Genomic DNA, 14546 nt, shown 5'->3' on the forward strand with positions numbered 1-14546 from the left:
TAAGGAAGATTTCAGCAATAAATGATCAAGCGGGAAGGCATTCACTAAGTGGTAGGGGTCTGTCTACATGGAGTCTCTAGTTATGTGATTACTAGTTATGGTCTTCATATGTTTTCACATTTCGAAAATCATCCATGAACATAAAGGAGTATTCCTAGAATTAACATTTATCACCTATCCACAGGATAAATGTCTGATCATCAGGGGGAAACACCAGGGGACCCCCGCTGATCATGAGGGGGTCCTGTGTCAGCTTTCACTGGACCCCCACCCACAGTGAGGAGGAGCTTGAATGGAGCAGTTGCCGAGCATGCATGCTGTCAGCCCATTCATCTCTATGGGACTGCCAAAGAGAAGAATGGGGACCCCCAGAATTCAAATATTTATCACTTAACCTGTGGATAGGTACGCACCAAATATCTGACTGTGTACCTTCTGGAGATGGAGGGTCCATTTGAATCGATTGCATGTGTCTCCCTTTATGTTTACTTTCACTCTCTATTGCACTGACTATTACACTTAGAGAAGAGGGACATAAGGAAATTACAAACCTGTCACAGAAAGATCTGTTCTAGATCAGGAGTGATCTGCTCAAAGAGGTAAATAGGGGATTTATTAAGACAGGCGTTTCATGTGTCATTTTTACTTTGCAGCTTGCTGGAGGAAGATGTGCCAAATGTATTAGGAAGTGCAAGTTAGGTCGTTTGTGTGCCCAAAACTGAAACCTGTGCCAGCTGTGAGCTGGGATAGATGTTTGCTATGATTTACACTGGTTTGTGGTGAAAATTATAGTAAATCTATCAGGTCATGATCAGCCACACCACCGCCCATTAAAAAAATGATGGGGGCTACATAGAAAAGTTTCAGGTTTTTGTTAATGTATAACTTTCTCAAAAATTAGCAGACTTTTTTTTCTCTTGAATTGTGGCACAGAATAATGATAAATCTGTGGTGTTCTGGAGTGGTATCAGTGTACTAAAAAATAGTTGTCTGTGGATGCAGTTTATTTCTACATTTGCTGCCTCTGTCTTTCCTGTTTGCATTTACGAATCTATTCTCTCCCTGTGCAGAAGCACCATGCTGCCTCCTTCCTCTGCCTTCTTCCTGTTCTTTGTACTTCTCTGCTGTTCAGGTAAGTCGATGATCATCAGCTATATTTTCATTTTTCTATTCCTTGCTCTGCTTTTTCTTCATAAGACACTTGCTGTACATAGTTCCTTATTTGTACTGTGTATTATCTTTCTAAAGCTTCTTGCATGTGGCGGTCATGTTCAAGAGGCTGAACAGATGCACACAGAGTTCCTGCGGCTCCATAGTAAGGAGGAGAAAGAAATCTGTGTATATGAGGCCTTATACCAAAACAGAATCGGATTATGTTCTTCTTTGCCAAGAGATGTGATTGGTCAGAGGCAAAAAGTAATTGGATGGAGTGTGAAATATTTAACAAACTGGAAAACCACACATATGCAAAGATTTTTTTCCCAATGGGATTATTTTTTTTGCTCATTTTTTTGTTCATTTAACATTTGACTTGCTCTAAATTGGAAACAATATTCTGCTTGTGACATACAATAGGTCCATATTCCTTATGACTGGCATTTCTATTGTCAGTCAGAAAAAAAAGTTCTTTGAAGTAAATTGTGGTGAGGTGCACACTAGAGATGAGCGAGCGTACTCAGAAAAGCACTACTCGCTCGAGTAATTTGCTTTATCCGAGTATCGCTGTGCTCGTCCCTGAAGATTCGGGTGCCAGCACGGAGCGGGGAGCTGCAGGGGAGAGCGGGGAGGAACAGAGGGGAGATCTTTCTCTCCCGCCCGCTCTCCCCTGCTCCCCGCTGCGACTCACCTGTCAGCCGCAGCGGCACCCGAATCTTCAGGGACGAGCACTGCGATACTCGGATAAAGCAAATTACTCAAGCGAGTAGTGCTTTTCCGAGTACGCTCGCTCATCTCTAGTGCACACCTCTTAATAAATGTAGTGCCCTTTGGACTGTTCAAGAGTCAGAAAATGAAATCTATGCCTGGGCTTACAAGGTTCTGCTTTAATATTCCTAGTGAAGCACACTAACTCCATGTAATTTTCAAATTATGCTGAGTGAGCCTAAAAAAGAGACATTTTATGCAACTTTGGCAAGTTTCATGATTTGCATAAGTTTTTGGTGCACTTTACAACAAAAAACTGGCTTCCTAATAATGAGCACGTGAGAATGTATAAAGAGAACTTCCATTCAAAATATAATATTCTCCATTTAAAGGGGTTTTTCCAGAGTTATAAATTATTCCTGATCCACAGGATAGGGGATAACTTGCTGATTGGTGGGCATCTCACCGCTGAGATCTCCACCAATCCCGAAAATGGGACTAATGTCCCTCTCTGCCTGTCACTGCCTGTTAACTCTCTGCAGTGACATCAGAATGAATGGAGTGCTGGCCAAACATGCGCAGCCACCTCTGTTCATTTCAGTGGGGCTGATGGAAATACCAGAGTGCTTGCTGCTCGGCTAACTCCAGCAGTCCCATTGAAAGTGAATGAAGCGGCAGCAGGTTTGCACAATCAGCACTCCATTTAGTTTCTTTTTCACTGTGAGGTGTGCAGTAAGTCTGCAATGAGGAGGACAGGGGGCAAAGGACTCCATTTTTGGGATTGCTGGGACTCTCAAAGGTGAGACTCTCAATGATTAGCAAGTTATCCCCTATACTGTGGATAGGGAATACCTTGTGATTCTGGTACAACCCCTTTCAGATTAAGGCTCCATTTACACAGGCATACACGAGTTGCACACAAGATTCTTGGATGCATATTGCATCAGACAGCATATGGATATGCGTCCGTGTGCTGTCAGCACAGGGATATGGACTAGAATAGAACATGCTGTGATTTTTTTTGGTTCGTGTGACAATACGCCTGTGTGAATAGCCTAATTGGCTACAGTGGATCCATGTGTTGTCTGTGAAATATAGAGAAAGCACACAGACAGGTAAGGCCACATGTACACGGGCGGGTCGGACCCCGCATGCGGGATTCCTGCAGGGGAGTTCAACCCAATGCCCGGCCAGTGACCCCTGCGTACCTGTCCAGTGGCATTTTCTGTGCTGCGGATATGCCGACCGGCACTCCGTCACGCGTGCATGAGTAGGCGCCGGCGCTCGGTGATGACGCGGATCCCGCAATACTTCCGCAGTGCTCACTGCAGAAGTGCCACGGGACGGACGGCTTCCGCTGACTTCAATGGAAGCCGTCTGTGTGTAGCCCACACAGAATCGCAGCATGCTGCGATTTTCCCCCCGCACTTGGAAAATTGCAATTGATTTCCGTTCATGGCCAGAAAATTATGTTTTCTCATAGCATGCTATGGGCTGGATTTGCTGCAGAATCTGGAGGCGGAATCCCACTCTGGTTTTCGCAGGAGGCCTTACATGACCATGTGAAAGGGCACTAAATCAGAAGTTATTGTGTTTATTTTATATACAGAGGTATTACCATTCTTTAGTTTTGATGTGGTGGTCATTTTTGTGAAAATGACAACTGGGCATGCAGTCATATTGGTTGTGGCAGGTGAACAAGCTGCTCTGAAACTTATATAAAATGATCATGATATACAACCAATAGCAAAGTTTCACCGTCAGTTATGGAGAAGTAAATTCAAAGGTGACAAACAATATGGCTGCACTTCACGGTGTTACGTTTGCAAAAATGGGCACTTAAAAAAAAGTAAATTATCTCTGTATATATCTAGTTTTTTTTAAATCTAGTATCATTTTGGGTGAAAATCCGTTTAAAGCAGGTTCAATTGGTGTTGGCACCGATTATCATGTTGTACAATATTAGCCATATTGACTAAATTTTTAAGCTCTTCGATAATGTTAATAACTGAAATATATACATTCTGTATTTTCAAATACTTTTTTATGTTCTATACAGGCTTAAATTCTATAAAATAATGATATTTTACAGAGCACATTTACTTCCTGTGTGGTTCAGTGCACTATGCAATTCTTTCCACAGCATGCTCTTATTCTAGAAATTTAGGACCCGTGATTATAAATAGTTGAAAGTACATTCATAATGGAAGGACATGTATTTTAAGCACTGATGGATCTTAATGGAACAAGAAGCTTTTGTGATCTATTGGAGGCGTGTTCCCTTCTCTACCGGAACTACAGTCCTTATAGTGATGGCTATTCTGACGTCTGTTACAAAAGCTAGAACCCCATCAGAATAGAATGTTGCTAATTGAAACCCCTTATAATACATACCATGGAGATTCTTGTACATTACAGATTTGTACAATAAAGTTCAATATAACTGTTGCTGTTCTCCGGTAAAATAATTTCTTTTTTCAATTAGCCTTTAATCCAATCAAAGGACCAAGTGGAGGGTATGGCCCAGTATTGGAGGAGCAGCCACAGAACACATTGTTTCCAGAAGGGTCCGAAGAGCCACTCACCCTTGCTTGCCGTGCCAGGGCCATCCCTTCTGCCACTTACAGGTATTAACAAGAGACCATGTGTTAAGAGTTAGGGTTAGTGAGTTAGGGTTAGTGGGTTAGGGTTAGTAGGTTAGGGTTAACCATTTTGTACAGAAAGTGAAGCTAATATGAATATGAACATTGTCCATAACTTCAAGCATCTAAATATGTTCCTCATTGGCATACCTGCAGGTGGAAACTGAATGGCACAGACCTCAATCTTTCAGCAAACTCCAGCTACCAACTAGTAGGAGGGAATCTGGCCGTCTCTAATCCAATACCTTCTAAACATACAGGAACTTATCAATGTGTAGCCTCTAATGAAAGGGGTACAGTGCTCAGTAATGAAGCCTCGCTGCGCTTTGGATGTGAGTGTCCAGAAGTAATCCTTCATATTTTTTCAGTGTATTGGTTGGTTTGTTAATCAAACAATAATCTTTTGTACTTTTTTTATATATATCAGATTTGCATGAGTTTCCATCGGAAGAGAGAGATACAGTTAAAACAACAGAAGGATGGGGAGTAATCTTGCCATGTAATCCTCCACAGCACTACCCGGGTAAGCCACCTATCAGAATTGATCTCCTGTCTGTCCGTCCATGTGTATTGCCACCAACTCATCATGTCCTGTTTCTTAAATTGTGGTACATTTATTTTGGATTCGGTGAAATCAATGAATTCTTAGCTTTATCAGCAATAAAATAGGGGATATTTCTGAGTATAGTCATTAGGACATATGAGATATGGATGAGGCACAGCTTGGAAACGAACGTGGCAGAAATTACCAAACCCTTGCCCTTGTGTATTAACAATCTAAAGGCGTCTAGATCTTATTATATTCTCCCAGACGTGACACTTCATTTACTGTCGTTTTGACTGTAGCCCTCTTGCTATGCCCTTCAATTTGATATAAAATAAATGCAGATAGCAGGAGCTTAGGGAACCAAATAAAGTGTTAGAACAAAGAGTAAAGCAGAGAGAAAGCACTAGTCACCTGCTAATCCTTGCAGCCACATAGCCGGTGTCACATCCCATGCTGTGAGGTGCATCCCTGAACATCTGCTGACCCTAGAGTCCTATCACTGGAAGCCTCAAATATGCCAATGGGTAAATTATGTCTCTGGATTAATGCTCTGCCCTCTAAGAAGTAAATAAAATAATTATTAAAATGTGAAAATAGATATTCATAGGCTTAAGTTACTTAACATTTTTTATGCTTTATGTTAAAAAAAACATCTGTTGTGCCTTTGTCATCTATTAGATATAAAATAATTAGCGAGAATCCCTTTGCTAGCTAGAAAAGAATGAATGTCGGGTTTAATTACAACAAAAGTAAGATCTAGCCGGCACAGTTGGGTATATTTCTGTGATTTTACCAGCAGAACTCGGCAACATTCATTGTAGTACAGGATAACTGGTCACCCTGCCAGTCATTAATGGACAGATTGTTTACTATATAGTTAGTAGATTTGCAGCTCAAAATACAGAGGAAATTACTATCTAGGATGCAACTTCGAAGCCCAAGGGCAAAAGTTATGGCATAGACCAACTTACTCTCTTCCTGTTGTGATACAGGATCTATATATGCTACAGAAATAAATATTCGCTACTGTCATCAGCATGGCATTCTAGCAGGGATAATGTACATCATTATACTTCTTAATAACACATAGTAGGGTTGGATTAGCCAACCAGAGTACCAAACGATCTCAGGCTCCGATGCAATAACAGGCTTCACTTGTCTAGCAAAAGATAACCACATTTGGAGCTGACTTTGGAGTCAATCACTTGCCACTATGGGCCTATTAATTGAATAACAAATAATCCTATTGTACCTTATTGGTGATATACCCTTTGTGGGCATTAATAACAGCGGCATTTATGGTAGGATTGGGCATTTGCAACAGATGTTTAAATAAAGAGGGACCTCAGAATCATTTCCTCTAGTGGACCCATAGAACCCTAACATTGACCCTAGTCTCTTGCATCCTGACCCAAGATTGACCCTAGTCTCTTGTGTCCTGCCTGCCCCCCTATAGATACCCCCATGGGTCAGGAAGCATGACCTGGGTACAAGAAGGAGGAAGGATGGAGGGCATTGATGGCTGACTGTCAGTAGGAGACAATCAGCTGCCCTTTGGATTGCACATTGTGTGCCAGAGTCAGTTACATAACACAGCTGATTGCGTCTGACAGATGTGCCCTGTGTTTCGGGCAGCTGTTGCAGCAAACAGCTGCTTTGATAGACAGAGGAGGTATAAGACATAGATGGCCCTCATGAGCAAAGAACCTGCCATGACATCACGAGCATGTCACTAGTCATATGTAGAGGAGGAGCCAAGCTCAGGGCTATACTGCTGGAGAAATTGTGTGGAAGGAGTCATCTTTCTATAGTTCCCTATCCAGGACAGAATATTTAAAAAGTCTTCACGAGCAGTTAAAATAGATTTATCACTGTGTGGGGCACAAAGGAGGGCAATATTACTGTGTGGGGCACATAGGAGGGCACTATCACTGTGTGGTGTGCATAGGAGTGAACTATCAGTGTGTAGGGGGCATAGGAGCGCACTATCACTGTGTTGGACACAGAAGAGCACTATCACTGTGTGTAGCACATAGGAGGGCATTATCACTGTGTGGGGCAAATAGGAGGGTACTATCACTATGTGGGGTGCATAGGAGGGCACTATTGCTGTGTAGGGGCTGGGCACTATCACTGTGTAGGGGCACAAAGGTCTGCAATTGGCTGCAGCAACCTGTAAACAAGTCACAGGGCAGACCCGCTGGTGGAAATTAATAAAGCAGAAGGAATGTTGTATCATGAAGTATGTGTGCTTTTCCCTACTGTATACCTGTTTTCATGTAAACCAAACCGAGCAGTTATGTATATGGGGGATTTGAGAGAAATATCTTTCTTGGCACCTTTATGGGAGCAGGGACAACTTCTTTCTATGCGTACTATTTAATCTAGCTGTATTCTCTCTAGAGATGGATTCTATCAGTGAATTCAGTGTAAGTGAGCAATTAGGCGGGGAGGACAAATGGCTGATAAATCGGGGAAGTGGACTTTTGTTCTCTAATAAGATTACATTAGAGATTACAATGTTTCTTACTGCTTATTTTGAAAAAAGCAATAATAAGCAATGTAATCTGCACAGAACAACCAACTCCACCATTGCTGCAATGTTAGCAAACAATCGCTAGCAACTAGCACAGACCTATACTGTCCCTGGATGATGCTGTGCTAATTTTGCTTAGGGGGCCACCTTTGCTGCATGTACATCACTGCCTGCAACACCTATTTCTATTCCACTTACTTAATTTCCATACTCTCATTAAAATCTCCACAAAAACCTGAAATATCTTCAGTAAAATCAAGAAAGCAAAACCTTCAGACAATGACTGTAGATCATGTTTTCCACTTATTAGTTAAAGCATCAGGTATTATTTTGTTTCTAGTTGGCTGGAAATAAGAGTGCGGATGACACATCTAGTGGCATACTATGCCTGTATCATGTTATTTTAGAGTATGAATACAAGATTGATCATATTCTGTTTACAGTCAAAGCTGTAAATCATGATGTCATTCAGGGGCTTCAGAGTTTCTGTTAATTATTACATTCTATTTTAAACTATTTCAACCCAAATAGTCATATATTGTATTATTAATACCAAAAACTATGCAGTTACCTTATTTGTTTACAAGCCAATCATGGATTTATATTCCTAGTTCTCAGCTGTGATTTCTCTAATTTCTTTCCTGTCTTACAGGTTTGTCATACAGATGGCTACTAGATGAGTTTCCAGTGTTTCTGCCCACTGATAGCAGGAGATTTGTATCTCAAGTGACAGGCAACTTGTACATTGCGCGTACAGATGTCCAGGATGAAGGAGGATATTCCTGTTTGACAACCAGCCACATCGCTTTTACAACCAAAAGTGTCTACAGTAGCTTTACTCAGCTTAGTATCACTCCAGAAGGTTAGTTACGTCTTAACCAAGAGTTTTAACTTAGTATAAAAAATAGTCAATCATGAAGTAGAATTAAAGGGATCTTATCATTAGATATATTAAAGGGATTATTTCACGAATTGAAAAAGAAAAAAAACTGGGTAGTATTGCACTATATAATTTTAACCATATCAATGCAAAAAGTACCTCTTTTTAGTGTGATGTTTACCTTCTTAAAGGGGTTGTCCTGCGCCGAAACTGGTTTTTTTTTTTTCAATAGCCCCCCCGTTCGGCGCGAGACAAACCCGATGCATGTGTTGAAAAAAAAAAACGGATAGTACTTACCCGAATCCCCGCGCTCCGGTGACTTCTTACTTACCTTGCGAAGATGGCCGCCGGGATCTTCACCCTCGGTGGACCGCAGGTCTTCTGTACGGTCCATTGCCGATTCCAGCCTCCTGATTGGCTGGAATCGGCACACGTGACGGGGCGGAGCTACGAGGAGCAGCTCTCCAGCACGAGCGGCCCCATTTAACACGGAGAAGACCGGACTGCGCAAGTGCGTCTAATCGTGCGATTAGACGCTGAAAATTAGACGGCACCATGGAGACGAGGACGCTAGCAACGGAACAGGTAAGTGAATAACTTCTGTATGGCTCATAATTAATGCACAATGTACATTACAAAGTGCATTAATATGGCCATACAGAAGTGTATACCCCAACTTTGTTTCGCGGGACAACCCCTTTAACTCTGCACCCTCTGCTATTCCATCTCTGCAGTTTCTGTGGACGGGCAGCAGTTCTTTCTCTGTGACCATCAAGCTTTATCATATTTTGCCCATAACATATAAAATAATACACATTCCACCGGTAACACTAAGGACTTAAACAGATGGTTGTTATTTTGTCGAGTTTTGCGGGCGTGAAAATCATGCCTGCAAAACGGGACGAAATTAAACCATTGATTTCACTGATTTCCTTTCGACTAGTGGGATTATCGCGCTTTAATACTATGCACAAGAAAAGATAGGACTTGCCCTGTCTTTCTCGTTTGTAGTTTTTCTACATGCAAGAAAAGACAGGGCCGGACCTATCTTCCTTTTTTTTTTTCTTCAAACTCACACACAATAGCGCAGAGTTTTAGTAGTCAAAAAGTAAATTAAAAATCACCGTTTCATGTGGTAATACGCTCCATAGCGGCAAGTGTATTTGTACATGCGCCAGTCTGACACCACCCCAGTTCACATTCCGCAATATCCTGTTCACTTGGCAGATTATGAAGCAGATTTGACAATGAATTAATAATAATAATAATAATAATCTTTATTTGTATAGCGCCAACATATTCCGCAGCGCTTACATAGACAGGGGGAATACAGAAAGACAAAATACAAACATTACAGAACCACGGTTACATATAGTAATCAGTTGATGGAAACAATAGGGGTGAGGGTCCTGCTCCAACGAGCTTACATACTCCAAGTAATGGGGTGATACAGAGGGTAAAGGGGCTGGAGATGTGCACAGTATGGCGAGGTGGAGAGTGAGCGATGCTATACACATAGACAATGGTCAGACATTTAGCCGTGTGACGGCAGAAACGGTGTGACTGCAGGAGCGGTTTATGATGGCTAGCAGGGATTGCAGTCAGTAGGTCAGGGAGCATGTTATCAGGCGGAGTACAGAGAGGTTTGTTTAGGGAATGCGGTATGCCTCCCTGAAGAGGTGCGTTTTTAGAGCACGCCTGAAGTTCTGCGAGTCCTGGATTGCTCGGGTAGCCTTTGGTAGTGCGTTCCAGAGGACCGGTGCTGCTCTGGAGAAGTCTTGGAGGCGGGAATGAGAAGTTCGAATTAAAGGGGCGCTCAGTCTGGTTTCGTTAGCAGAGCGGAGAGCCCGGGCTGGTTGATGGATTGAGATGAGGGAGGCGATATAGGGTGGCGCTGTACTGTGGAGGGCTTTGTGGATGAAGGTAGCGAGTTTGAATTGAATTCTGTATTTAACGGGCAGCCAGTGCAGTGACCGGCACAGGACAGAGGCGTCCGAGTAGCGGCTGGACAGGAATATGAGCCTGGCTGCTGCATTCAGGATGGATTGGAGAGGGTAGAGTCTGGTACAGGGGAGGCCGATCAGCAACGAGTTGCAATAATCGAGCCGGGAGTGGATGAGGGCGACAATAAGCGTTTTTAACGTCTCCACAGTGAGAAAAGAGCGGATTCTTGCGATGTTCTTGAGGTGCAGCTGACATGTTCGGGCCAGAGATTGGATGTAGGGGGCAAAAGAGAGATCAGAGTCAAATATGACCCCAAGGCAGCGGGCGTGTTGTCTAGGAGTTATGGTGGCGCCACACACTGAGATGGAGATGTCAGGATGAGGTCGGTTAGTGGAGGGTGGAAATACCAGTAAGTCAGTTTTAGAGAGGTTTAGTTTTAGGTAGAGAGAGGACATGGTGTTAGAGACAGCGGACAGACAGTTAGTGATGTTTTGGAGGAAGGGTGCAGAGATGTCACGGGCAGAGGTGTATAGCTGGGTGTCATCAGCGTACAGGTGGTATTTGAGGCCAAAACTCCTGATGGTTTGTCCAATAGGGGCTGTGTAGATAGAGAAGAGAAGGGGGCCAAGGACCGAGCCCTGGGGGACCCCAACAGCAAGGGGAAGAGGAGGGGAGGTAGAGCCAGCAAAGGAGACACTGAAAGAGCGGTCAGATAGGTAAGAGGAGAACCAGGAGAGGGCAGTGTCCTTTAGGCCAATGGAGCGTAGCATACTGAGGAGGAGTTTGTGGTCAACAGTGTCAAACGCTGCAGAAAGGTCAAGGAGGATCAGTAGGGAGTAATCGCCCCTCGATTTGGCTGACAGTAGGTCATTGGATACCCTAGTAAGGGCAGTTTCTGTCGAGTGTTGAGGTCGGAAGCCAGACTGTAGGGGGTCTAGGAGAGAGTTCTCTGATAAATAGCTTACAAGGCGGGAGTAAACTAGGCGTTCTAGTAGTTTGGAGATGAAGGGGAGGTTTGAGATGGGTCTGTAGTTGGCAGCATCAGTCGCGTCCAGAGTCGGTTTCTTTAGCAGTGGGGATATGATGGCGTGTTTGAAAGAAGAGGGAAAGATGCCAGAGGTCAGAGAGAGGTTGAATATAGTGGTGAGATGGGAGATGACCACTGGGGAGAAGGAACGGAGGAGGTGTGAGGGGAGAGGGTCGCTAGCGCAGGTGGTGGGGCGAGCAGAGAAGAGCAATTTGGAGACTTCTTCCTCTGTCGCTGGTCTGAGTACAGACAGTGAGCAGGAGCTAGATGCAGTGCTGACAGGACTAGGGTCAGGGCTAGTCTGGGATTGGGAAGTTATTTCCTGACGGATGTCGTCTATTTTCTTTTTGAAGTAAGCAGCCAACTCTTCAGCACTGAGATCCGTCACTGGGGGCTGCGGTTTTGGGCTGAGAAGGGAGTGAAAAGTATCAAAGAGCCGTTTAGGGTTGTGCGATAATGAGGAGACTAGAGAGGTGAAGTAGACTTGTTTGGCGTGGTGGAGGGCGAGGTTGTAGGTTCTGAGCATGAATTTGTAGTGGAGGAAGTCTGGTGCCGTTTGCGATTTCCTCCACAGCCGTTCAGCACTTCTAGAGCACCGCCGGATGAAGCGTGTATGAGGTGTGAGCCAGGGTTGCCGTGTTCTACATCGAATGGCTCGGGTTCTGGGGGGCGCTGCTTCATCCAGGGCATGTTTGAGAGCGGTGTTGTAGTGAGCGGCAGCCAGGTTGGGACAGGAGAGGAGAGAGATGGGGGACAGAGAGGACTGTAGGGATTCAGCAAAGTCCTGGGTGTGAATGGCCTTAAGGTTCCTGTAGGTACTGTAGGTAGGTGGGTCTGGAGAGATGGTAGGGAGCGTGACAGAGAAAGAGAGGAAGTTATGATCCGAGAGTGGGAGAGGGGAGTTAGTGAAGTTGGAAACAGAGCAGAGACGGAAGAAGACCAGATCAAGAGTGTTGCCATCCCTGTGAGTGGGAGAGGCTGTGAGTTGAGAGAGACCAAGGGAGGAGGTGAGCGAAAGAAGCTTAGAGGCAGAAGGGGACATAGGGTCATTAGTGGGGATGTTAAAATCACCTAAGATGAGGGTTGGAATTTCACAGGATAGGAAGTGGGGGAGCCAGGCAGCAAAGTGGTCCAAAAACAGGCGAGGAGCGCCTGGGGGGCGATAGATAACTGCTACTCGCATGGACAGCGGGCGGAAAAGCCGTAGCATATGTACCTCAAATGATGGAAAAGTGAGTGAGGGTACAGGGGGGATGACCTGGTAGGTGCATTTCGGGGAAAGAAGAGCACCTACTCCTCCGCCACGCCTGTCATCTGGTCTCGGGGTATGGGAGAACTGCAGGCCATTGTAAGACAATGCAGCAGGGGAGGCCGTGTCAGACTGCTGTATCCACGTTTCTGTTAGAGCTAGCAGGTTTAAAGATTTAGCAGTAAAAAAGTCATGGATGATGGGCAGTTTATTACATGCTGACTGGCAGTTCCAGAGGGCACATTTAAAGGAGTCAGGGGAGGCTATGCATGGGCTATCAGTTGGGCTTGGGGATTTTATTAGTGAGCCCGGTAGGGGGTAATAGCTAGGAGCAGTGGAGGGTGGGCCAGGATTGGGAGAGATATCCCCAGCAGCTAGTAGCAGCAGGATAGAGAGGGTTAGCAGATGGCTAGGAGATTTATGAGGGCGGCTGTTATTTTTGTTAGTGGCACTAGGGGGTTTGAGGCTAAGCAAGAAGGTAAAGAGTGCATGAGAGCTGTGCATAGGCGAGGACAGGAGAGAGGGGCTAATGTGTATAGAGTGCCCCAGAGGTGGGCACTTGAAAGAAGTTCTGAAACTGAGAGCAAGAATGAGAACAGAGGTGACAGCATTAGCGATAGCTTTGAAGTGCAAAGTATTTAGGCAGAGTTTGTGGCCTACCTGTCTCCTACCATGTCGAACTGCCATGGTCAAACTGTCTCATACTTTCATTGGCCCGGTTCCCACATAAACACTGTGGCAAACCTTCAACAAGAAAATGTTCTATATATTCTAATGGAAATCCGCTTTGCAGTCTATATGGCACATCTTTCTTAGGCGGGCTTCACACAAAATCATGTGAGATCTGTGCGTTGTGAAATGTACAACTATGAACCCCATTCTTTTGAATAGGGTCATGCATATGAGTGATGTTTTTTCCCGTATCACACCGCCGACCCCATTGAAAGCAATGGGAGAAACTCTGCGATCCTCTGGTGCGGCTGTGACAGGCCCACCTGAGAGTCCCTTCATCCCCCAAGTGATGCACAGCTATTTTCTCATGAAAACTCTTCGCATCTACGAGGATTTCACATGTTGGGGAGAATGATATGGTGGCGAGATTCACAGCCCCAGATCGCGCTTGTCTATGTGAAGTTATCCTTATGCATGCAGTTTTGAAATTAGAGTGTGGATATAAGGCTATGTTCACATGGCTGTCCACGGCAGACTTTAATTGTGGATTTCTGCTAAGGATTTGCATTGGCGCAGTCACAGATTACACTGCAGTAAACGATCAGGGTACCATATCAAAAAGTTATGTGTCACTTTTTTTTTCACAAAGTGGATTTAAAATCTTTGCATGGAAAAATCCATGCCATAAAGACTGTGGCATGAATTCCCATGCAAATGAATGGGACACTTTTTCATGCAGATTTCGTTTCAGTGTAATTACGAAATCGGTGCAAATTTCACAGCAAATTTGCAGCAAAATCGACCTTACTTCTTGATGCAGAGTCTATGTTGAATTTTTCCACAAGCAAAATAACCCCATTAAAATGAGGCTAATCTGTGTGCAATCCTTAGCTGAATTATTGTATACATGCAGATTTTCTGCTGCGGTTTTAATTGAAATCCCTGTGAGGTTTTTCCAATACAGATTTCAATAGTGTAGACATACCGTAACACATTCCCCAATGCTAATCCCTTTTCCCTAACCCTAATCTACATACCCTAGTCCACATTCATCAATGCTAACCCTAATTCACATTCCCTAAATTTTGTTGGTTTATGTGTTTATTATATGTCAACTGTGCAAACTAAGCATTTGTAAAGTTTACTTAAAGTGACAAAAAGTGGACATACATACAAAATATCGAAA

At 44.0% G+C, this 14546-nt stretch overlaps 1 protein-coding gene across 1 annotated transcript in view; it reads left to right on the plus strand.

Annotated features, from left to right (window-relative positions):
* Positions 1–14546, plus strand: part of CNTN2 (contactin 2) — a 68945-nt gene that overhangs the window by 25050 nt on the left and 29349 nt on the right. Inside the window, exons 2-6 of the mRNA XM_066600157.1 lie at positions 1071–1132; positions 4349–4490; positions 4662–4837; positions 4933–5028; positions 8241–8450. Coding sequence (XP_066456254.1) covers positions 1078–1132; positions 4349–4490; positions 4662–4837; positions 4933–5028; positions 8241–8450 — 679 coding nt within the window. The 5' untranslated portion in view covers positions 1071–1077. The remainder of the gene's footprint in view (positions 1–1070; positions 1133–4348; positions 4491–4661; positions 4838–4932; positions 5029–8240; positions 8451–14546) is intronic.

This window comes from Eleutherodactylus coqui, chromosome 4 (genome assembly GCF_035609145.1).
Source record: "Eleutherodactylus coqui strain aEleCoq1 chromosome 4, aEleCoq1.hap1, whole genome shotgun sequence".
In the NCBI taxonomy this organism is placed as follows: domain Eukaryota; kingdom Metazoa; phylum Chordata; class Amphibia; order Anura; family Eleutherodactylidae; genus Eleutherodactylus; species Eleutherodactylus coqui.